Source organism: Melozone crissalis, unplaced genomic scaffold (genome assembly GCF_028551555.1).
Source record: "Melozone crissalis strain CALT ecotype California unplaced genomic scaffold, PUWL_Pcris_2 ptg000005l_1, whole genome shotgun sequence".
NCBI classification, from domain to species: domain Eukaryota; kingdom Metazoa; phylum Chordata; class Aves; order Passeriformes; family Passerellidae; genus Melozone; species Melozone crissalis.
In genome coordinates, this window is record NW_026535783.1 from 31,660,818 (window position 1) to 31,686,866 (window position 26,049).

A 26,049-nucleotide genomic window follows, 5' to 3' on the forward strand; every position below is an offset into this window, starting at 1 on the left:
TTGACTTGTAAAGTGCAGAGGGAAAGGTCAAGTGTTAAAATATTTGAAGACACCTCAATACTTAAGTTGTAGAATTCTTTGTATTTTTTTGTGGGGGTCAGGAAAAATGAGGGAAATGTTTTGGTTTGGGAGAGTACTTGAGACTGTACTTAAATATTTAATTGAGTAATTATATCTTGCACTCCTTTCAGAAGTTTCTAGTGAAATCAAAGCTACAGATTTAAAGTTTGACACCATCTTTAACAGTCCTTTTCCTTTGTTTGAGAAGGAAAAACACGTTCAAGAACAACTGCAACTTTTATCTAAGCGCATACTTCTTACAACTTAATCTAAACTTTTGGATAAAAACTGTTATCCCAGGCAAAGGAATTGGAGTGTGGTTTTTTTGGGTTTTTGTTTCCAAATATACAGAGTGAATCTTTGTCAGCAGATACAAGGAAAATATCTCCCACCCCACCCACACACAGAGAAGGAAAAATGAAATGGGAGAGATGGGACCTTGTTCAAAACAGAGAAACTTTTTATGGTAAATTGAATTGTCACCGTGCAACTGTTTGACAATTTAGTCGAAGTAAATTGCTTCTTTCATTTGAGTTTATTTACTTTAACCAATTACACATGCAGATTCGATTGTACCCTCCAGCAAAACTCTTATGACTCAGCAACAGATCTTTCACTGGGAAGGATTATATAAATGAAATACTGTTATGGTAGTAAATAACTCAAAACAAACAAACAAAACCAGACACAATTAAGACAAGTGTGAAGGCAGGAAACACCTTTCTTTTTTTCTGTGATAGAGAGAGGCTTCCACTGAATTTTACAACTTAACTTGTCTGATAATGGAGTTTTGCAGTAGTTCTGTAGTGTGCAGACAGAGCACTAAAGCAAACCTTCAGTATGAAGATATTTACCAGTTGTAAATACCAGTTGTATATTTCAGAGATGCTACAGTATCTTTTTCAAAAGCATCTGCAGAGCTTCTTAGGAGTTCAAGGTAACTGGAGACTGGGGAAAGCATCTCCATAGAGCTGAAGAAAATAGTGCCTCTTCTCTCCAAGTCAAAAAATCTCTCATTGTACCTCTTTTGTAAAAGGCAGCGGCTAGTTTGGGCTATTTTTGTCTTTTAAAAACTTGTGTAATGCCTGTTTTGTGGTCATTTGCCGCAGTAGTTCTTGAGAGAAAATGAAGCTGTTGTACTAGTCAGTGGTTTCTCTCTCTTCGTTGCTGCAATGAGGGCATGGGACAAGTTCTGCTGTGTTAAATGAGACTTCGTCTCTGTTTTGAAAGGGAAGCATGTGCTGACCATGGCAGCACCATGGATACCACTAAAAGTAGTGGATTTGTATATTAGGAAATTCTTATGGTTTGTCTTGTTTCACCATAATAACAGCTGGAGCCAGGAAGGTGCCTCTGAATATACGTTTACCTTGTGGTCCAAGGAACTAAATAGTCACCAAGAGAAATAATTTAGTTAATAAGTTTCCCTGTCATAAAGATGCCAGATGGTGAGAGTGGTGTAGAAGGTTCTGGAAAAGAGTTTGTTTTCTGGGCTTAAACTTGAAAGCATCAGATATGAAGTCCATCAGGAGCTAAGCCTTGTAATTTACTGTGCTGTTTGTGGCCAGTTTGGGTCGTGAAGGAACCTGGTGATCCTTCCCAATACAAAGAGCCACAGTAGTTGTCACTGCCATTTTCCTTATGACTTTGTCATGTATGTTAGAAAAAACTGCCTGTTGTGTTGGCTGTCTGAAAAATCTGTAGCTGATCTTGAGTAAAGTAACTTGTATTTCCCTGTTGCAAGTGGGTAAATGGTTTTGAATGATGTGAGAAATGCTGGAGTCTTCATGCTTATATTTATTGAGATTCTTACTCGGTGTGGAAGCAGCATTCTTTTCATAGTGAGGCAGCACAAGTATTATACTTCACATTTGTTATTCAGGACTTTAAAGTTATCAGCAGAAGTACTCCATGACTTGTCATTGTTTTGGCATGAGAAATGCTATGGTCAAAACATAGTTTATTTTTTAGACTTCACTTAGGGTTTCTGCTTAGGTCAGAAGGTTGAGGACTAGAGGGAAGTATGTTGTGTATTTCATTTGCCTTCCTTACCTGTTCAACTAACTGAAATAATGCAAGAGAGATCTCTTGGAGACAGTATGCCTCTGATGTGTTGATACTGTTGTTGATACTGTTGTTGATACTGTTTTCAGATATGTTTTCTTACAAATAATCTAATTACTCCCCTTTCCTGCCTACCAAACAAAGTCTCCAGAGTGAGGTCTTTGTACTTGAAAGTGTTCATTCAGTGTGGATAAGCAAATATTGCCAGGTAATGTGATCACCAAATTGAAGTGCCCACAACGGGGAGAAGAATGTAACTTCATTACTGTGCCATCTTACAGCAATAAGATTTTATTTCACGCTGATAACACCTGCTGTAAGTAGATACTATTTTTACTGGTACAAAAATTAATATTTAATGGACAATTTTTCCTTGCCACATGTGTTCGATGGAGAAGAACAGCTGTTCTTGAGAAAGAGGAGAAATCAAGAAGTAGGTAAGAGAAATGTCTGAAGACTGGGCTAGTGTGGAGACCTGGACAACATGGAGCAGAAGCAGAAAGCACAGGCTCCTCTACTTACAGAAGTTGTAGGAGCATAAGTATAAAAGGACTCAGTAGCAAAAAGAACCTAGTTCTCTTTCAATGGCTGTTTCTCACCATCACTGCATAAAGAGCTGAACACAGCATGGCTGCTTGGCTTGTTCTTTCTATTTTGTTTTCTAACTTTTGGCTCCTACCCTTACTGTCCTCAGGATCTAACATGCCTGCTTCACAGTGCAGAAAGGAAAGAGCAGACATCACAAAAGGAAAAGCGCTAGGAGACTGAGAATTGTGTAGCTTGATGCACTTTGAGGGTTATTGTTTTGTTTGTTTGAAGCACCAGCAGAAAGATAAAAGTTGCACTCAATTCTAACATTAGTTTCAGACTTAACAGCAGCACACTAGTGTAGGTATTTTGAGGAATATGCCTAGTAGTTTGGGGGTTACTTTTCCCAAGGTCTGCATTGTCCGTCACTCTGGTGTCTTTATTTCTTTGAGATTTGAGCTTTACCAGTTTGATCATCCTACAAGAAGCTAGATACATACACAAGAGCAATAGAATATTTATTAATTTTTTAAAAACCCAAAAAATATGGAATACATTCATGGCAAAAATGTCAAGGTAAATTGTGAAATGGGGAAAATTACTATAAAGCCTTGGTTAATTTATTCCAAAAGAAAACAGTGTGTGTTGTACGTCTTTACTTGGGATGTCATTCATAATGAAAATAATAGTAAAAGGCTAGTGATGCACTAGTTCCCTAATGTGCACCCTATTCAGATGCTTATTTGTCCTTCTTCCTGTATATTGCCTTTTTAAAAGTGAGGAGGTAGAGAAAATATTCTTTGAGAAAAAGGGGCAAAAAGTTAAGGAAAGAGGGCAGGATGAGAAAGTGCTTGTGAGCTGTAGGGAAATGAAGGGGCATATTCTTCAGACTTAGATGGCTCAATCATCAGAATAACTTTCTAATGGTTACTGCATCGCTTCTTTTCTTCAAATGGCATTTGAATGTCTATTTTAATAAAATGATACAAATGGACTAGAGGTTCAGGATCTTCAGTTATTACTTCAATGTCTGTTTGTGTAGAGTAGTGGTTAATGGTGTTGTGGAGGCCTTTTCAGATGGGAAGCACACCTGTCCATTTATCGCTGTTTCTGTTTGCAACTAGACAAGGCAGGTTACCTTCCATTAATCTGGCATTTATTTACACAATGAAGTTTCAAACTTCAGGGAGGTTTTTTCTGCTTCTTAGTTTACAAAATAAGACAAAACTCTCAAACATGAAAGAAGAAATGAATATTCAGATAAATTTGAAGCAGTACAAGCATGTTAGGGGGCCACAAATTAACCAATGACTTTACTATATATTTGTTTTTTAAAAAACATACTTACAACTTAATAATGCTTGGCAAAGAGCAGTTATGCAAAGAAATGCAGTTGTAGCAAATATTTCCATCAGAAAACAGGATGTTATTAGGTTTTTTGTAACTTCCATAGGTCAGCATTAGTAACCAAGGTTTCTTTCCAAACTGTTTTTTTTTTTAAAGCTGTTTTTCTTCTGTGAGTCGTCTCACTTACAAGGCTTTTGACTTCTATACGTAATCTCAAGCTGTAAGTATAACATCTGTATCTTGAGAAAAAAATGAGGCATTTTAAAATCCTGTTATGCCATATGAGAACCCTTTCAAAATAGAATACAATATTCTAGTGACTTGCACAAACCCTTGTATTAATAAACAGTGAGAAATGAAGTGTTATCTGGCACAGTTACAGTCCTGTATTGTTGCCTATTTGTAGCAAAGAGAACAAATCTTCTTTTACGTTTTGCTTGGTGTGTATCTGGCAAGTGAGCGTTGGCAGCTCTAACAACTGTGTATGTGTTTTACTAGTGTTACCTAAAGAACAGACTCCCTGTATCCATTAGGGATTTGTTAGATGGTTTTGTCAAAGAGCTGCTGAGGATTCTGCACAGCTTTTATAAATACACAAGATTGACATAAGGGGAATGACGCTGCTAAGAGTACATAAAACTTGATAAGTATATACTCTTAACTCGCCTTGTGGATACTGTAATTTTGCCCCTCTAGTAAAAAAGTAATTTCCATGGACACTGCAGCCACCGCAGCATATTCCTACTATAAATCCTTACTTCAGTCAGTCTTTCCTCTTAAAGAAGGATGAAGCCTGGTCTTCTCTGAATATTATGTTAATTTACAAGCAGTGTGTGTTACTAACAGACATGCAGAGGACCACTTGTTTGTTCTGAGCAGTAAAACTGTAAAACTGAAAAGATTCCCTTTAAAACTAATGCGATTTTGTCATGAAATTGTCTGAATGTCTTTATAGTTGTACTGCTAGAATGCAATGAAAACAGATACCAAGGCAGATGTGTAGAGTTCTTTTTAAACACATCACAGATTAAAGTAATCAGCAGTGCATATTCAGTGGGGGTTATTTCAAGGCATGCTATTCAATGAACTGCAGAGTTCTGTGAGCAGAGTATAGAACAATTTCTGCTGACGCATATATGGGTTGCTTTCTAGGTAAAGGTAACATTTTACTGTTAGTGTGTCTGTTCATAAAATTGTAAAAGATTAATACACAGAATTTCAAAAACTAGTAGATATCTGCTGGCCTGTTGAAAGGATCTCTGTCTTTAGCATCTGTGAGCAGTCCCAATGCCTTATCTCTGAGAAGATACACATGGAAATCCTTGAAATGGTAGAAATGTGTGTGCTCAGAACAAAGTTGACTATGCATGTTATTGGCTGCCTTAAAATACAGTTGTTGCATGCCTTAGTTTCCCACACACATAAAGAGGCAGAGGTCAGGCTTCCTTAAAGCCTATTCCTGCCATGAGCCTCCTGTTTATTTGTTTGTTATGTTTTAGCATTTAAACTAATTCCTGTTAAATACTAGAAATAGGATTCATGATGATTGATTATGCTCAGAAGTCCTTATGTAAATGCATGATTTTTTTTACAGTAACTACCAGCCTTTGCTGTGACAATTCTATCTCAAAATTGGCACCACAAAATTTATCAAAGAAGTCACTGGATCTAAGATGATGAATCATGTCTGTTCGGGGAAAAAGCAAAAGCTGGTTACTTGCTTGGTACTGTTTTTCATAGTTTTGGCAAAGTCTTTGAATCGTTAATGAATTAACTTTTTTCTTTTTTTTTTTTTTTTTTTGTAATATAGCTTTTTAACATACATCAAGAACTTTTTTGTTTCTTCCCCTACTGAGTAATGGGCTGAAACTTCCACTACTTGCCTACTGAGACTGTTGTACAATTTAGAAAAAACACTCTAGGAAATGTATTTTGGTAATAGCTTTCTGGTTTTTTCCCCTATACCATTTAACTTGATTTCATGAATAAATTGATTAAGTTTGTTTTAGAGTAGTAATGGGGGCCTGGAGTCTGCATGTCAGAGTACAAAAGTGCTGTTTGCAAACCTGCCTTAGAAAGTAATAACCCAGTTATATCAACAATGTCCTTTGTGTTTTGGACATAATAATTATTTTTGTAATTAAAGTTCTGTTTTATGCTTCCATCTTTCATCTGAAAGCATGAGCATGCAAATAAAAACCTCCTATGTTTGATAAATAAGCTAGATAATTTGATCTCATGTTTATCCCTTGTAATTTAACTTTGATTTTCTTTATTTATTGTTGAAAACACTGTACTGGTCTCTTCATGGTTCACAGTGATTAAAAATACTCTGTTAACAAAGGACTTTCTAGCTATCATCAACTAAATGAGAAACCCACATCTATGCTCAGCTTAGGCACCTCCGTTTCCCTTCAGAGCAGCAGTGTCGTTCTGTGAAATTGACAGACAAGTGTCCTGCAATGTGCCTGACTTGGCAACATGCTCTGAGCTTGTTTGTGCTATGTAGTAGCTATTGACAAGTAATTCAATATTTTACAATAGAAGCAATTTATGAGCACACTGCTGCTGTAGAGCATTTAGTTAGGCCAAACTCAAGATCTTTTAAGTACCTCTTTTTGTTGTTGTTACGATTATATGGAAATAGTTTAGTTTCGACATGATGCCGCTCTGATTTCTTTGTGCCAGATAGCAATACACTGCATTTTTCAGGAGAAAAAACACTTGTCTGAACTAATTTTTAGCTAGGCCATATGGCATGACTCTGCTTTGCAATTATCACATCTTAAAAAAACAAAGTTAGATTTAGCTCTGGATGCCCAGCTGTCAACGCTACAGGGATGGCCATGAAGGGGTGGATGTACAAGAATGTGTGAGGGGCAGGGAGGCATTTTGGGAGAGGCTCTGCTCTGAGGCTTGGCTAGTCTGGGTTGTGTCTGTCTGTGGGAGCTGCAGCAGCTGGTCCAGACTCACTTTCTGTAGTCTGCTCCACAGTTCTGTCTGGTGTAGCGATTGCACTGCCAGCTCCCTCAGCCACACCTGGCATCTCCCGAGGTGCCAGCAGGGGATGTGGATGAAGTGTAGCGCAGTGATTGTGCATGAGATCACACCTCAGGCAGCTAAACACCTGCCTCTTCTGTAGGCACAGTGTGTCTGTCCACGGGCAGATCTAGCCTCATATCCGCTGTGTTCCTCATTGCCTTCTTTCTTCCTCCTTTCCAGAATATGTTTTCTGATTTCTTAGTTAATAAATTGGTCTCTAACCTGTGAGTTATGTTAAGAACAGACATTCAAAGGCAGAAGTTCTTGTGTGAAAACATGAGTAACTGAAAGCTAAAAGGAATTGAGTAACTGAAAGCTAAAAGGAATTAAGTGGCAAATGCTGTCTGGCCTTGAGCTAAATAATTAAATATCCTTATTTTGGGGGCAGGGAGGATTGTGATGTGGTTCTTTGTGGACTCTTTTATGAGGTTAAGATTTTTTGGGAACATCTTGTTGTGATAGATCATTACTAATTCAGAATAGAACTCTCTGATCAGTCCAAGAACATGAACCTGATAAGAAGAGCTGGGGACCTTGTTAATTTTTATTAAATGAAATTGGGGTCTGATTAGGACTCCAGCACTGTCTTTGGCTCTGCATTCAGAAGATCCCTTTCCGAGCTCAGGGTAGCAGGATATAGAGTTTTTCCAACTGAATTTAATTGAGAAGCAGGTAACTTTGTGGCGAATTAGGTTTTAGCATACAGAAAACATCTTCTACCAACAATAAGGTTAACAGTTTACCTCTACAGTCCCTGGATTAATTGATTTTAAAAAAAGTGTGTTCTTTAAATCCTCTTTAAAAGAGATTGTATTTAGTAGCTGTCATGACTCAGCTTTGACAATGTCATGTTTGCCTGCAGTGAATATAATTCATATTGTGTGATGTGAGCTTAATCTGAAATGTATTGGGAAAAAATAATAGGGTGTTTCTGGTGCAAAATATGCTTAAGAGCAAGCAAAATTCATTTTTAAGGAAGAGAATTAACAGCAGATGCATGACCATATCAGAGCCAGCTGGCTGAAGTACATCCGTGGTCAGAATGAATGTGTAAATGTAATTCAGGTGAATCAGATTTTGTTTGTGGGGAAAAAAATAAAACCTTACTAACCTACATATCCATCTGTTTTCTCCTTCAGCTTTTAAAAACATAAGCTTTTAAAAACATCACCTGCACTGGGGGTGCTTGCAGAGGCAGTAGCATCCCCAAGGCTGTGCCTGGGGCTTGGAGGGCTGTGTGAGGTCCCTGACCCAGGGCTTGCCTCCTGGGGCGGATCTGGAGCCAGCTGGATGCCCAGTGGCTGCCCCTTGGCAAAGAACCTGCTCCAGATCTTGCCAGGGTGCTTGCTGATCTGCCTGTGGTCCCCTGCTGTCACACAGCCCAGACCTTAAGCAAACCAAATGCTTCTGTTTCACAGAAAAGTTCCAAACTAATGGTGAAATAGACACAACCAAGAAAGTTGTTATCTTGAGGGCGGGCAAGAGATCATGTGCTGAATCCAGATGTATCCTGGAAAGTTTCTCTAGTTGTGTTCTGAGGAACAGAACAAGAAGTGTCCAGGTATAGTGTCTCAGTCCTCTCATGTTTATTAATGCAACTTATAGAAAATACTTTGCATCACAGAGAACAGAGGGTTCGTCAGTTGATAAATCATATTTTTCACAATTTATTTCATAGCAATGTCATTTTGACAACTTAAGAAATTGAGGTTTGGTTGATTTCTTTTGTTTTCATGAAAAACACCCCCAAAACTCAGAATGTAAAAGAGCAATCTTTTATGGTATGAAGTATGTTTGAATGCTTAAACACATTCGGTTAGTAGGCTCTTGGATAAGACAGGAGAGTTTGTGACATGGGATAATCTGCAGTTTATTAGTGTATTGTTGGCAGGCTGAATTTACATCTGTCAAATTATATCCTGTCTGTGAATATGCCTGTTTTTTAAGGGGATGTTGCTTGTATTTTCCGTCTGCTATATGACAGTACAATTTGGAGTAATTACTATAACTGGAGTTCACTGCAGAATTCAAATAGTGTCATCCTATGGTTATTTGGTGTCAGAGTATGCTTTTCACATTACCTATTTACTTCCTTATAGTGAGAAGCTAAGAACTGAGAGACATGAGATTGCTTCCATATTTAGTGAAGTACTGCAAGCTGTTTATGGCTTTGTCAGCAGCTTTTGGTTTCGGGAGCTGAAATGAATCTGTTTAAGATTTACTGGTAGGAACAAGCTAATTTGAAGCTATTAGGAAAAGTGGCTTGTAGCCTTGACAGGTTTATTCTTGGTTTTCCTTTCCCTGGATACCTGTCCAGGGTAGGTAAGCCATAGACCACTGTTTGTGGGTGTTTCCTGTGAAAGTCAAACTGTTTGAGGTTTGCAGTGGTTTTTTACTGGCTGTAGAACTCCTGGTGAATTTTACTCTGCCACTGGGATATTACCCACAGGACATTTCCCAAATGGACATTTTTAACAGCAGTGACCTTTTCGTGGGTACACAGGGAAGCCAAGTCAGTGTTCCTTGGCAAGATAGGCAGCTCATTTCTGAGGAGACCATCTAGTTTCCTTTGGGTTCAGATTGCAGAATAGCAGTAACTGTTCTGCTGAGAATATATACTTTGTTAAAATGTTTCTGGAACATTTTGAAATTTCCTTTTTTGTATAGCACTTTGCTTCTTAACTAGGTCAATAATTCTGATATCTTCAATGAAATTGCATTGAAGTGTTGAAAATTTGTGCACCATGTGTTTTATTTTAAGCTGACTATATGTTCTTAGTTATTTTTCTGCATATGTAGGAAAGATGGCATAGTGTCTTTTGGGCTTAAAGCTAGACGTCACTACCTGGTTCTCTATTTTACTTTTCTAAATTTTAATAAGTTATTTTTGAACTTAATTTGGTAAAACTGTTCCTATTGTCCGATGTGTAAAATGCCAAGTGGCAGGTGAACTTAGAGAAGTCATGGTCATAATGTTAACTCAAAGGCTTTTATTAGTGATTTTATGGTGATCAAATTACTGTTAATCAGTGATTGAATGTAAATTAAATGGTAATCAATTAAGCAGTAATTGAATGCAAACTAAGTAGTGATTTAACCAAATTTTCAAGAAAGGTGAGAAGAAGTGGTAACTACAGGCCTGTCATTCTCAGTTCAGTACCTGGTATGGGTGCTACTGAAAACATCATACGGACAACACAGTCATTGGTCACAACCATCATAAGCTCATGAGGGGAAAGATTTGTTTACCAAACTTAATTTTCTTTTACAAGGTAACCTACTCAATTGACCAAGCAAAGCCAGTTGATGTGATCTTTTTGGATTTCTGTAAAGCTTTCAATACTGTCTCTCTCAGGAACCTCCTGCAGAAAATGTCCAGCCCACAGCTGCATAAACACCTCATGTGGTGGGTGAGCAGCTGGCTCAGGGGTCAGGCACAAAGGGCTGCAATGAATGGGGTGACATCAGACTGGGGTGACCTGTCACTAGTGGGGTTCCATGGGGCTACGTCTTAGGGACATTGCTCTTTAGTGTTTAGACCAGTAAGAAATGGTCTCTGAATGCAGATATTAAGTAAATTGTCCTACATGAAGTAACTTTACCAATTATTCTAAATTAAGAGGAGTCGTGGACTCCCTTGAGGTTAGGGAGGCCCTTCAGAGAGATTGGGATAGACCGGAGAGCTGGGCCATCACCAGCCATATGGAATGTTAAATGAGCAAATGCCACATTCTGTGTCTGATCCAAAATAATGCTGCTTGAATATACAAACTAGGGAGCAAGAGTCTGAAAAGCAACCATCCAGAAAGAGAGTTGGGAAGAGATCTGGGGCTTGGTTTTTCTGGCAAGTTGAATATGAGCATGAGTGAGCAGTGCCCTGGCAGCCAGGAGGGCCAGCCCTGTCCTGGGGTGCATCAGGCACAGCATCACAGCTGGGCAAGGGAGGGGATTGTCCCACTCTGCTCTGCACTGGGGCAGCCTCACACTGAGTGCTAGGTTTTGGGTTACACAGTTTAAATACCTAAATATCTTTATATCTAAAGCTATTAGAGAGGGCAACATGACCAAGGTGGTGGTAGGTATTGAGGGCAAGAATTCTGAAGTGTGGTTAAGGCGACTTGGTTTGTTCAGCTTGGAGAAGATAAGGCTGAGGGAATGACCCCATCACAGTCAGCTCAGACTGGTTCTGTTAGCTTGTGGTAGGACATGGCCTAGATTCCTTAGTTCCTGTGAAGATGTGGCCTAGCTGAGTTCTGCACAGCAGGGCTGACTTCAGTCAGACTTTCTTGATGATGTCCGTCTGGATCAAAGCACTCTTCACTCAGAATGGGTTCATCCATCTTGGACTTGCCAAAAAACAAGATCTCTAAGCGAAAAATTACTAAGCATCTCTCACAAAATGAAAGTCAGTGAGGATTTTCAAGATTTTGTTTGTAGTTACATTTTTTTCATACTCTGTGGAGGTAAACATTTTTATCAGTGTAAGCAGCAAGAGCTCTCTGTGATCAAGTACTTAGTTTAAAGAGTAAAGTAAATACTCAAATTCTACTCAACATTAAGGATCATTTGCAGTGAATTTCAGTTTAGGAAAGGGGGAAGCAAAGAACAGTAATTCCTTTTAATTAATGTGCATTTTATTAATGTGCTTTATTTGAATCAAGCTGAAATTTGAAGATTAGATACCAAAGAAGATATTTTGGAAATTACAGTATTTCTTCTGTGATAAACAACCCTGTATGGGTACTGCTGTTATTGCTGGTAAGGAGGTATAACTTTGTGCATGTGTAATGCCTGAGTGAGAGCAACTCTGTGTATAAAAAAATCTGAAGAGTTTCTGATTTTTCTCCCTTTCCTGAATTTCATTCTCTTTTGAAAAATAAGTGTTCCTTCCAGCAAAAGAATCAAATTGTGCTGTTGACCTGAAAAATGTTATTTCATACTGACTACAACTCTAATATGTGTTTGGTTTTTTCTAATTAGATATCCCTAGAAACTTTTTTTCAATTGGTAGTTGTTCTCCTTAATATCATCTGGCTATCTGAAGTTTGTAGAGGCAAAAGCTTATTAGCTTTCTAGTTGGTGGTTTTCATACTTGCTGGATATAGCATGAGAGCCTTAGCCATAGGAATGAAATACTTTGATTGCTGCAGTTACTAGTTGTAAGTTGTGTGTGTGGCTTTGTATGGACATGTGCATGCACATGCTGTCACAATATTTAGCAGGTTTCTTGTGTGTAGAAGTGGCTGAAAGGAGCTTTCTGTGCTGTGGAAGCGTAGGAGCTCTGTGTGTGCTTCTCAGGGGCTGTATTTCAGTTCATTGTTTTCTTTGCACTTGTTTAAGTGTTACAGAATTAGAACACTCTTACCTGCATTATGGATTACTTAAATTATGGTACTTGGACCAGATTTCTTTGTTGCTATAGGTATGTCTGGATTTTTGTTTGCCTTAAGTGACATTTCTTAAAGTCACTTAAGGCAAACAAGTACACTTAAAGTACCTGCCTATAGCAACTGAAGTCTGAAGGCAGGGGAGAAAACCATTTACTGCTGTATACTGCTAGGAAAAGGTGAAACCTGACCCTCCTGTCTAGGCATCACTTTGTGCTGTATGTTACTCATTAATGTGCTACCTAATCTTGGGCTATTGATGGAGAATAGGAAAAAGCCAAACATTTTACCAGTTTTCTTCTTCTCCACATGGTGTGGTCTGAAACCACACATAATTTTTTACACGATTTTTACATGAATACAGGTTTCTGACTAGAGCATTCTTTATGAGACTTCGTGAGTCTATTGCTTTGGGAGTCTATTCGTGCTGCTCCCCATGCTTATCTTTAAAGTGAAATCCAAACAGGCCCAGTTAGCACTTGCCACCTCTCACAAGTTCTAAAATTTGTTTTCTGGCTCTGCCATATGCCTCAGTTACATCCTACTTTTTCTGCCAAACTTGGGTGATATTTCTGTACCAATTTCAGTCTGAAGATGGACTGCCTGTAAAATGAACCGAGTGTTCGGTATACTTTTCTCAAGTGTCTGGTCAGGAAAAACTGATATCACTTCAGACCAGTCAAGGCCTGATTTAGACTTGTGTGTGTGAGGCTCTTGTGTGAGTGCTTTTCACATGAGCCAACAGTAACGGAGGTAGACATTGAAGCCAAGAGATGTCGCCTGTATTAAGCTGCAGAGTGGTCATTTAAGTGAGTTCACAATGGGCAGTGACAAGAAAATGTACTGCATCTTGGGAATTGGTACACTTGAGAAAATGACTGCATGAGCTCACAGGCCTCTGCCTACAGCTTCTCTGAGTACCCGCTCCAGAAGTCCTAAATTGCACTTCTACTCTAGAGTGACCCAAAGTGCCTTTGAAAATGTGATTTGTCTTAGCTTTCAAGTTTCTTTAAGCCATGTCCCATGTGCCTACACGTGGATGCATACACAAAGCTCAAGTCATCTAAACAAGCTTAAATTATAGTAGATTAAAAATACCCAATTCTGTTGTGTTTTTAACAAAAACCTATTTCTGTTTTGTTTTTTGCTGTGGAACTGAAAGTTAAAGCAGAGACATCCTGCTGATACATTCTAGCCATTTGAAGCATGCATTGTCCATGCTGAGGAGGACTTGAACAGAGAAAATTCATCTGGCTTTTCGCATGGCCCCATGTGAATCCTGGGTAGTTTCATGGGGTAACATTGACTTACCCAGTCCCACAAAATGTGACACTGCTTTTGCCTACTGCACTTGGTCTCATAATTGTTTTGCAATCAAGAGGGAGGTGATGTCCAGGTATTAGATAAATTACTTTTATGTAGAATTGCCTCGTTAAATTTTAGCATCGGCATTCTTCTGTGATCTCAGACCCAGGGGGAGGTTGACAAAGCTTGGGAAGAAGGATGTACCACTGATAGTGGACAAAAACAAAGCAGAATTTATGTGCCACAGGGACTTTTGGCATGACTCCTAAGATAAGGAAGAAACTAATAAAGGAAACACAGCAACTGTGCTGAGACCAGCTCCAACTAGTAAAAAGTAATTCTGGCAGAGGGAGATGGGGACCACCGACTGACAGCCCATGAACTAAACAAACCTACAGTTTGCCTTCCAGTTATTTAGTAAAAAAAATTGGATTATTAGTTTTCTGTTAGTCTTTCTAAATTTTCATAGTGCAGAACTATTAGTGCTAAGGTTTCAAGAGAAGTAGGTTGCTGTGGGCTTGTCAGTGTGGGGAATAGTATGAGCTATGAATTGACTGTTTCAGAAACGTGCATTGAACCCATATATGTCAAATGTAGTTATAATTAAAGACAATAAAGGAAGCTTTGAAAAGAACTGGACATGAAGAATTTTAATGTGACTTAGTGGTACTGTCTCATTTGTTGGTTCTGTGCCCAAAATAGTAAGCACCTTTCAAGGGCTGGATCCCTCACATGAAATAAATAAATTTAAGTGAAGGGCTACAGAATAAAACTCAGGGAGTTGCAGATAGGAGTGAAAAAAAAATTGTTTAAAGCCTTTCTGCTTTAAGGTCACAGGTGGCACTTGCAAATGTGTTTACTGCCACACTTGGTGAGCTGTACTTTCCTTGACAGAATTGTGTGCTTTCCTGCTGTCCCCTTCTTTACAGCTCCCTCTCATGCTATCAGCAACCTGATAAGGAAAACCTAGTATTTCTCCTTAGAAACTTGCTGTGGTTTCCTTCCTGTATCTTTTGCTGCTTTCCCATGTATTATGTCAGGTGGATACATTTATTGCAGGGGAGCTTGTGATGGCTTCCTGCAAGCTGAAAGCACAAAAACTGGAGGTGTTCAGTGAAAGATGTGATTGCTCCTAAAGCTAGATTCTGTACTATTAGCAACAACTACAATTTTAAAAAATCACCCCATCTGTCTCCTCTAAGTAAGCTGTAAAATAGTACCTTCAGACTATTGCCCTGTTTTCAACAGTCTTTCAAACCTTAAACTCAGAAGAAAATTGCTCTAATACTAGTAATTTTTCATGGCTATTAGTTTGTGTTGAGCTTGGTTTGAAGTACAAACTATTTCTAAGTTGCTTCAGGAAATATACTAGTGAAAACCATTTTGGTATTAATAGGGGCAAAAAATAAGAATTTACTCCAGATGACCAATAATCCCAAAATCAAGACCTATTGCCTTACCACTTTAATAATAATGTGAAAAATTGTATCACAAAGACATGAATAAAAGTAGCCTTTTTACAGAGTCAGGACATATGCATTCAGGGTTTAAAAATGCACAAGAAAGCCTAACTCAGACTTTGAAGAAGACTGTTAAATGTATTGAAACTAAACCTTGAGGGACTTGGGAGGCACTGAGGCAGAATCAATATGGAAAGATTATGAGGAAATTAAAAAAAAATTTCAGCCTTATTCAGGCTATGTTGATGGTGAATGTTATCTTCTGTGTGGCAAGAGTTATTTGCAGCTCAAGTTTCTCAGGATTTGAAAGTGCAGAAGACAATTGCTGCATTAAAATCAGTGTCAAAGTGCCCAGAAGTGTCTGTTCTTGTAGGGGGGAATGGAGGAAGAGTGCTTCTGTAAGTTCAGTGCCCTGATGAGATAAAGTTTTTGATACAAAATTCATGAATGGAAGCAACTTTCTCTGTAGGTATTTGTTTAAAACCTCTTGCTTCTTGTCGATGGTTTGTTTCAAAAAATCAGGCTGGCAAGTGAAAACATCTCTCTCTCCTTTGAGAGTTGGAGGGTGTCCTCCGGTTGCTACAGCTGTAGCTGTGTATAAGTGTGCACAAGCTCAGCCTCTCTCTTGGCTTGGACACACCTTAATCCTCTTCCTCTCTTGTTTCTGGTTGCCACATGACTTAATTTAGTCATGTCAAGACGAAATAGTGTGGCTACAATAGAAATTTAAAGTGCAAAATGTGAAAGACGTCTTAGAAGTACATTCAGAAATGATAATTTTCTACTTACAACTTGCAGGATTGAAAGAAATAACAGTTTTTCAAAGCCTTTAAGGCATAAAAACCAAATCAAAATACCCATGTATTTCTTGGGATGAATCTCCTATAGCAAGAACAACTGGAAGGTTTTTTTCTTATGAAGTACTTGAGACTAAAATACTGTTAGTGGGCTTGGTTGTGACTTTGTGCCTACATGTGCCTATTATGGCACATCATGTTGTGTCAGGACATACCATGGCATGGCATGATTTTCATTCATGATTTGAACAAAATTTTTTTTCTTTTTTTTACACTTTCCCCCCCCCATTCTTCTTAAGTAATACTCTGAGCTTTGGAGCAAGCCTAGTTAAATTCAGATGCTAACACCTGTAGTTTTTTTTTTTTCTCTTCCTGTGGTTTTATTTATTTCAAGTGATTGTCAAAGAGCATTGTTACCACATTTCCTGTGTAAAGCCACAGTGAACAGCATACAGTCAAAAGATATCGAAAATTCATCCTTAAAAGGATGCCTTTTTAAAAAGACCAGGCTATTCTCAAACTGTATATTTATTAAGTAGTTTTATTCTAACTGACGCTCCACAGCATAATGCATATTCCTGTTTGGATCAGTTAAGGTAAATGCTGTCTAACCTGTTCCATATCAATAAATTTGAAAAGCTTAGAGGGAAAATTGATGTCTTAGTTTACCTTTCCTGCTCTGTATATTTCTCACCAAAAAGCTAATGCTGCTTTAGTAAGAAAAATTGGTGATACTATAATATAAAGTGTACTTTGCCCATTAATCATTAATGCAGTGCTTGCACTTCCTGCCTTTGTGACTGGTATTTAACAATAAGCAGTAGTTTTGGTTTTTGCATTAGACCAGCCACCATGAAATTAACCTTAGAGTGAAGAAAATTACCTTATTGGTGTTTCACTTTAAATTTTAAACAATGTATTGTTTTTAAAATCTTGATTTCTCTATACTTATTTCTAGATACGTTATTAAATTGTTATAATAACTAAGGTATAAAGGCCTTAAGATGCAACAGAGTCGTTCAGCATGATAATCCTGTGTGTTTTTGCAGTGTGAATCATCCACTCTAAAATAAGTTGCACTGAGAGTTCAGAAAGTTTACATGGGAAAAACAAATTGGTGTTTCACCACTCATCACTGATAAATTTCCGGTTTAGACAGAGCAATTGTCTTGTCTTTTCAATGTGAGCTCTACGGTGTTCTGCCACTCTGAGCACCATAGACTGAGCAAAGAGCAAAGAGCAAAACCAAAGGGTGGCAGAGCTGTCACTGTGGAGTGTGTTCTTCAGCCTCTGTTGTGCTCTGTATCTGGCAAGTCTGCTCTGACAAAGGCAGCAGTACTGCAAACCATGCCGTGTTAGGGTGCTGAGACACTGGCACAGGTTGCCAAGAGAAGTTGTGAATGCCCCATCCCTGACAGTGTTCAAGGCCAGGTTGGATGGGGCCCTGAGAAACCTGGGCTGGTGGAAGGGAGGCTGGAACAAGATGATCTCTGAAGTCCGTTTTAACCCAGACCATTCTGTGGTTCTGTGGTTCAAATCTTAATCCTGTAAAAAAGGAGGGAACTAGATATGAAATACTGCATATATTTTGGGGCCTTGTTAATTGCAGCTAGGCTTGGGGTGCAATTCAAGCTTTGCAGGAACAATTTCCTACAAGATTGCTGGTGTGCTAATGTTAGATAATTACCTGACTAGAAGCTGTAGGCCACTATATTTTTTTTTTCTCTTTCTTTCTTTATAACCAATAATTTGGAAAAGAACTGCAGAATTTTCCTGTTTCAACTTGATCTTTAAACAAGCAACTGACAGTGTAAGAGAAGTTTTAGTGTGTTGTCAGTAACGTCAGCGTTAGCACCGATACACCTTTTTGCTTTCAGCTTAATTGCTTTTCTTTCCATATTGGTGCAACAGATTTATACTTGATATTTATTTTGACTTGATTCCTGTAAAAATCATTTGTTTAGCAAACTGGGAATATGTATGAAATTCCAGAGCTCTGAAAAGTACAGCTAAGCATTCATTTCCTTCTAAGAGGTGCAGTTAATGTCAGTTTTCTCCAGACATACTGATATGTCAACTGTGTGTTTTAATTAAAAGTCAACAGATTGAAAAAGTGTTGGTGATTGCTGAACCACCAAACTAAAGGCAAATGTAGCACTTTACAGTCTGTAGAGTTGAAAATGCCTTTTTAAGAATAAGCATGTAATCAGAGATTATTATTTACGATCTTTAGCTTGGCTTTGTCATTCAAAAGCTTTAGATCTAAGGCCGGGAGTCAGTTTTGACTGTCCTGGAGGTCGCAAGTCCTGCATGCAGAGAGTGGCTGTGTAGAGCAAGGCTTCTGCACCCTTGGGTGTTCTGTAACCAGGAAGAGCTTTCCAGGCTCACACAGAGCCCTCCAGGTTTGCTCCCAGGGCTGCAGCTCAGCACGGTGCCCGAGGCTGCGGTGAGCTGGAGGAGTGTGCCAGCTCTGAGCGAGCAAACACAGAGGCACATCAACAAAACAAATCTCCCTGCCCTTCAGAATGTGTCTTCTGTACTTGGGTGTAACACGCAGATCAAAGTTAACCCTCTGTGACAGTAAGAATTTGATACGTCAGTTCTGGACTTAGTCAGAAAGAGATTGTAAGGAAGCAACAAGTATCACAGTTTCAGGAGTCACAAATCAGACTCCTTGCGCAGCAAGAAAAGCTAACTGTGCAACACCCACTCCTTGCTCTACAGCTTACACTATATCAAACTTGAAAATGCTAACTTTGAGTGTTTGATTTCTCAGTTCCTCATAATCTGAACCACTAGCATTGGGAAGGGCATTGCTGTGTTTCAGAAAAACTTCACGCCCGTCTTAGAAGTGAATTAACCAGCTCTTACGGAGACATAAGCTGTATAGCCACGGGACTAGAAGTATCAAATATTACATGCTTAACAGGAGTTAACTGCATTTTACTTTTGATTTTGTAACATACTGAATCAAATTTAGTAAATAATTGTGTGGTGTGCAAATTCTGAGCCCGTAGAGATCAGCCGAGTATTTTTCTGTCAAGCTTTTCTTTGCTACTCTTGCTATTTAAAGTTAATGAAATTTTCAGTTGCCAGAATAATTGAGAAAATGGGTCTGAGACCACCTAAGTATGGAGTGAGAACTTCTGTAGAGACTTCTGTTTTCAGTCTTGGGTTTCACACTACTGGTTGCTGAAACCCAAGTTTTATTGCAATTTCGTGATCCATTCATGGGATTTAAATGGTGATCTTTAAACCAGGAAAAGGAAAGGAAAAACATCATTTAAGTAGTGAAAAAATATCATGTTAGCTCTGTTCTAAGACCTTCTTTTCAAGTATCTGACAAGCAAAAGGTTGTACAGAAGTATTTTTGTCAGCGCAGGGATTGTTTGCTGGTTTATGTTTCCTTCTTGCCCTCAAGGTATCCTGTTTAATAAAGTTGCTTTGTTTTATATGGTGTTAGCAACAGGATAACCTAGCAAAGCATATCCCCCCCACTGCTTCCTGTTCTGGTCTTTAAGCAAGGAATCTAAGAAGCAGGCAGATAAACCTAATTTTGACAGTATCAGTTGATTTTGCAAAGCTAGGAGATGAGAATACTTTAGATGGGGTGTTGCTATTTAGATGTTGTTACTGCAGCATGCCTTTTTTTCTCAAGGAGCTTCAGATAGTGTCTTAAAAACCAAGAAATGTGAGAGCTTCCCAAAAGCTTTGGAGATCGCATGGAAAAGGTTCTGCTGTATTCTTTTTGTGCGTGTTGTAGAGAGTAGTTGTGGAAAGTACGTGGCCTGTCACAGCCACACAGCGCACTGATTTGGTGTGTGTGTAAATAAATGAGGGACAGCTTTGCTCATGTGCTTGGCACGTAGCAAACTAATGAAGATGGTAGCAAAGTGGAGCTGCTCTGCCACTGAAGGTGTACACTGATATATGCCTAGTTTCATGCATTGCATGGAGTCTCCAAACCACTTCATACTGTGAGGAATTGCATAGAAATAGAAATTGCATAGTTGTGCAAACATCTGTGTAAATGAAGATGCAAGTGTATAAAGAATTGTTAAGGAGTATGCTAGTAAAAACCTTCTCAATATTATCTCGCTTTCTCTGCAAGTAAAGTTTGATATGTTGCAAGATAAATGAAGTCTCACAGGAATTTTTATTGCACTCCTACTGAAAGAAACCAGAATGGAGGTTTACCAATAAACATTATTTGAGCAAAGGAATTGTTGGAATCTGGAGCCTCATTTGTTCCACTTGAGGAGTTTTAGAGGTTTAAGGGAACAATTTCAAGGTCTACAACTAATACCCTATTTTGAAGTAAACTGTAAATGAGGCATAGGGTAGAAGAGGGTGGAAGGAAAGAAAATACATTGTGTTGACCAGGTCCAGCCATTTTGCAAATATTCTATATACAGAAATGTATTTGTTTCCTTGACATTTAGGAGAGCATACCTTTAATTGACAATTGTGTAACAGGGTTGAGGTTAAATACCATTTAAATCTCACACTGTGAGTGTATGATGAGAAGTATGTATGCCTTGAGAAGTATGATGTGTTAACAGGCACGATTCTCTAATAAGATAAAGGGGTGTATGGGCAATTATCACTTTCTGAAAGTTAGAAACAAACAGAGATAACTGCCAAAAGATTGAAAACCAATTCTTGGTATCACTTAGTCTAACCAAAACTGGAATGCAAGTCTCATATGGATTTATGTTATATGCCATTTTTGGTAGTCGCTGTAGAAAAAAGCACCTGACTTGTCTGCTAAAGTCTTTCAATCTCTGATTCAGGGTATTACCAAGAAATCAATGGTGTGGGTGGCTGGCTTGGAGCTTGAGATTCTTTGTATTCTCTCTTTTTGATTCGTGTGCTTCTGTTTTCAGGTTCACGTAACGCTAGGGACCAAAGAAGCATTCGTAATATTTCTCTGGTGCTGGGATCAACCTTCTGGAAGAAGACTCTAAAATAACTTTTTGCCTTCAAGTTCTTTGTCCTGGGACTGACTTGTCTTTGGAGAAGAGCTCATCCGAAAAGAAAATTTTCACATTGGAGCCATTAAAAATAAACCTGTTCAAAGAACAGGCAGACTTACAAAGGTTGAGTCCTGCTTTTCATCTGTGTTCCCACTTCAGACTGTAAACAATGAGTGAGTTTTGGTTGTGTTTCAACTGCTGTATTGCAGAACAGCCTCAGCCTGTAAGTATCAATATTGGCACTGCTTTGTTTTTATATAATTAAGTAAATTATTAAAGTTTGAATTTTCTTTTTTTCTTTTTTTTTTTTTTTTTTTAATAAGGGCTGTTTGACCAGCCTTGGTGAGAATTAAGCAATTAACTGATAACCTGCCTGGATGGGGATCAAAAAAGTCTGTTCTAAACTGCTGTTACTTTCCTGTCCTTGAGACTGAATCTGTCCAAAGTCTTTGGAAAGAGCCTATATTTGTTGGAATTGAAAAGGAGGGGAAAGGAAAAGGGCAATGAGGATGTAAACTGTCTTTCTAGAATAAATAACGTTTTAGTGGAGGTGTAGAGATGTCCTCACTTCTGTATGAGTTGAGGCCTGCCTTAGGGTGTGGCTAGACAATGATGGTAGAAGAAAATGATTACATTAAAAAGTCCAAAGTGAAATTCAGTCCTCTACCACCTTAATTTAAAAAAGGATTTAATCTTTAACTATTTTTTTACTTTTTAGATTAAATCTTTGAAGAATGAAGGGATGCATTCATATTATAAATACTTAAAAAAATAGAATTTAAAATGGCTGTTGTGTGAAAAAGTATATAGCAAACTGTTACATAAAAGAAAATTTCAGAGCATATGTTAGGAAAACAGAAATATTCTTAGTTTTCATATATTTTTAAGTAGCTTTAGAGTATGTTTCTGAGTCCAGTGCTGTTGGCCGAAATTCTGCCTGTATGAAGGTGGAATTAACCAGGAATATGGTTAGGACTGTGAGAAACATCATTTTATGATGTGGCATCTAGATCAAGCTAAGTGAACATATAGAAATTACAGTGGTCATACAGTAGTTTTACAAACATGTTAAAAAAAAACCCAGTTACTACTGGTGGCATTACAGTAACCAAGAGAAACCCAGAGTGAATAAAGAAACCTCACATTAATATGCTCAGCTGCTAATATTTGGCTCTAGGGAAACTAAAGTTTGGAAAAAAGAACTTCACATTAGGCATTGTCCTTGCACAAAGCCTGAATGCCAGACTGATGGCATGCAAATATTGAAGTGTGACCATTAACATTTTGAACTAATGAGTGCAGTTTTATTTCAGTCTTAGTCAAGCAGACTTGTGGGAGATTAACTCTGAGATACCAGCATGGGAAGCTGTGATCTTCCTCTCTTGCTTGAATACCATGCAGTCTTTTAAAACATTAGCTGTACTCATATGGAGTCAAAGTTATTTGTCTCTTTTTTTGAACATACATTTGAATATGATGTGAAAGTTCAAAGTATTTCAGATAGCAAAATGGCATATTCTGTTTGTTTTTGAGAATCCCAAGGCTCAGTCCTTAAAAAATCTTGACTTGAGTTCTGTGATTTGTTTAAGTTACTGCCCAAGAAATCCACATATGTTAATGCAGTGGTCTGTGAGTAATGACTCATGAAGCAGGAGGAGATGGTACGTGGAAAGTGAAGGAAAGGGAAGCAGCGCACTGTTTCTGCTGATACAGTGGTGTGCATTGGCTTGATGATTAAAACAATCCTTGTGTTTAAGATCCTAATAGTGTGTTGTTGAGCACTAACTAACCTAGTTTCTGAAGTGTGTCTTTCAAGTGTTGTAGGAGACTTGCTTGTTACTAAGTGCCAAAATTCTTCAGGATATGTCTCAAAAAAAAGAGATGCATGCCCTCCTTGGCATGCTTGATGAAAGGCACTTAGTTGTCCTTTCCCTGCAGTTACTCATCTCATTTTGCTGTGTTGTGTTGTACAGCACTTGTTCTGCCATGCTCGGTTGCACTAAGTGGAGTGTTTAATCAGACACTTGTACCTCTGAGTAAGTACAGGAATGTTTTCCATTTCTGACAAATAGCAAAGTGTGTAGTGTAACTCTGAGGTAAATGAGTCTGGTAAATGAGACAAGTGATAAGCAAGCATTTTTCCCTGTCTCTGCAGATGTTGTGTGCTTGCATGTTCGAGAGACTTGCTGAAAAATATGCTAATTTTCAGCCCCAAAATACTGTTACATATTTTCCCATTGTATCATAAACTAAGTGAAACATGCAAACTTGGATAAAAGTTATGAGTCTGTCCCCTGCTGTGCATTCAACTTGTCAGTTGAGTTTAGTTTCTAAGGAGAAATGCCTCATCTGCCCAGACTTATTCCTTTCATGTGCCTTCTTTCATTTTAACTCCTGCATCTCAACCACTTCCATGGCCTGCCTAAGTGTCCCAGCCACTTCATGTTCAGCCATTGCATGTTGAGTGGCCATCTTCTGGGGAAGGACTAATGGGGTCTTGTAGCAGCACCAGCAACCACCAGCCTTTCAAAATAGACCTTGGAAGCAGGAATTTAATTTGCTAAATGTTCTGATCGGTGTTTTAAGTATTCCTTCTATTTTGAAACTTCTATTTATTATGGAATATCCTGAGTCAGAAGTGACACAAAACAATCATGAAGTCCAACTCCTGGCCCTGTGCAGGACAGCTCCAAAATACATTCTGTGTGCTCAGAAGTGTTGTTCAAATGCTGCTTGAACTTTTGTCAGGCTTGGTGCTGTAACCACTTCCCTAGGGAACCTGCTCCAGTGCCCTAACACCCTCTGGTGAAGAATGTTTTCTTATATCCAGCCTACACTTTCCCTGATGTGTCTTCATGTGTTCCCTCGGGTCCTGTCACTGTTCAGCAGAGAAAGGAGGATCAGCACAGCAGGAAAACCTTGCCCACATCATCAGCTGTCTGTCCATCCTGTTCCAGGGCCTCACGCCTGTTGTGTAAGGGCACTTGAGAAGGTGAGGCAGGCGGGGAGGGAACTTGCCTGTCCCTGCAAGCAGTAGTAACCTGCTTCCATTCTGCTCTGGGTCTCCTCGGTACCCTCCTTCTGCCAGGGGACGTGTTCTGAAGTGATTATTTTTTCTCAATGCCTTTGGCAGATGCTGATATCTGAGGCACCTTTAATGTCATGGACATAAATGTTAACCCTCCTTGCTAGAGGGGGAAGTAAAAAGAAAGTCTTCATAGTTGCATGTTTCTGTGGTATTTTTAGCATCTGTTGAGCTAAGGAATTTCATTCTCTCTTGAAATCCAGAATTGTCCCTGCTTTCAGAATTTTGCTGGCAAAATTCTAACACACTGCATTTGAAATGGTCCAATACATCATCTGTATTCTTTTCAGCTATAGTGCACTTAACATGAGAACTGCACATGCACGAGTCCGATAAGAACACATTACTTTGTGAATAGCATACCCCAGAGCAGAGCAATAACAATGTTGCAGTTATATATTAGTGTTCTTTGTTGTTCCTTAAATCAAAGACAAGTGTTCACGTATTACCATGATCTTTTAGTGAAATGTATCTTGGCACAGCTTTTAGTCTTTTGTCAGTGCTAACTGTATGCACCATGCTGCTGTGAAATAAAACACCTGTCTTGGAAAGCAGTGTTCTGCTCTCTCTCCTAAGTGTTACTTTGGTTGCTAAATATGTCACTTGGTGTATCCAAAACAGCAGTACTCACCATCATGGAAGGTACACAGGTTGGATGCCCTAAGCTTCTCTGAAACAGAGTGATAAAATGAAGAAAGCAGGTATTCAAAGTAACAAACCTAATTAGGGATGCAGCTGAAAGAAGCATGTTCCTTGTGGTGGCTTCTAGTCTGAGGTTCTTACCACAGTAGAATCCAAACAAAAGCCAAGGGAGAATGTTCTTGTATCACACTGTTGGTTTTTTTTTTGATTCATAATGTATTTTACCACAATGAAGACTGCAGATAACAAGTTGCTTTCATATCTGTTTTCATGATACCAAGGAGGAGATACTAATCTATTAATAACCGTGTCCAGATTTTCTTGGTGATTTAAGTACCCTGAATTCAGTTTCTTATGATCTGACCTTTGTTTTGGGAAAAGTAGCACTTTCTGTGATTGTAGGTTTTCTTACACCTCCCACTGATATCCTTTATAGATTCTGTAAGCTGATTTTGTTTCCTAGTGTAAGATCAGTCATTTTTCACATGCTTTTTCTGTGCTCTCATCTCATCCACTGCCATGTTTCACTAAACTCTGCCAAATTCCCACTACCAGATGCATTGCTTGATAACAGAAGCTTAGAAATCTCACAGGTTTTTAGAGGAAGTGTCCATGGTTTCTTTCTTAGGCTAAGCTTGTCACCTACACCAGGAATCTGTTATTTTCCTATACTGCTTTCTTCCTGGTCTGTCCATTTTTAACTTGGAAAGTTAATTTTTGGTCTGAGAAGCCTTTGGTCATGATTTGGTGCACTCCCACCTGATTTGGGCCAAAGCTCAGTACAGCTGAGCTTTGCAGTTTGCTTTGACCTTGCAGTAAAATTGTTGCTCTGCTACAAAAGAATAAACTATGCTCTCTTACTTCTGGCTTCAGGCTTCCTTCCCTAGTTAATTTGTTGATATTTTGTTGTTTGTCTCTTGTTTAGATTATTTCCATTTTGTGTTTTGTCAAGGGGCTTTTACAGTTTTGTTGCATGCTATGCCATAAATGTTTAAAGTGCTTTGGAAAGTGAAGTTTGTTTAGTGTCTCTTTTGATGTATGGAAGAGGATCAACAGGTAGGTGTTTAGAGTGGAGAGGCCAGTCTTAAAAAGAGGCAGGAAAAGCCCTGCACATACTGCTGCACTGACTGCTGGATGCTTCAGAAGACATAAATAATCCTAACCCTGGTTACCTAAGGAAATTATCCATGAATGGGTATTCTCAGCCCTAGCTTCCTTTCTGGAAAAGGAGTCATAGATACAGCTAAGGATACATCTAACACTGTAATTTATGCAACTCTTATAAAGGAGAATTAAACATTCATTCATTAAACATTCACAAGGCACATTCGTGTGCCTTGTAACTGCAGAACAGAT

The 26,049-nt window shown here is 38.6% G+C and overlaps 1 protein-coding gene across 3 annotated transcripts in view; it reads left to right on the forward strand.

The window, feature by feature from the left end:
* CDC42SE2 (CDC42 small effector 2) overlaps window positions 1-26,049 on the forward strand; it is an 80,698-nt gene that overhangs the window by 27,818 nt on the left and 26,831 nt on the right. For all 3 annotated transcript variants that reach the window (XM_054283511.1, XM_054283527.1, XM_054283519.1), the window contains exon 4: window positions 20,877-21,189. In XM_054283511.1, coding sequence (XP_054139486.1) covers window positions 21,136-21,189 — 54 coding nt within the window. In that variant the 5' untranslated portion in view covers window positions 20,877-21,135. The remainder of the gene's footprint in view (window positions 1-20,876; window positions 21,190-26,049) is intronic.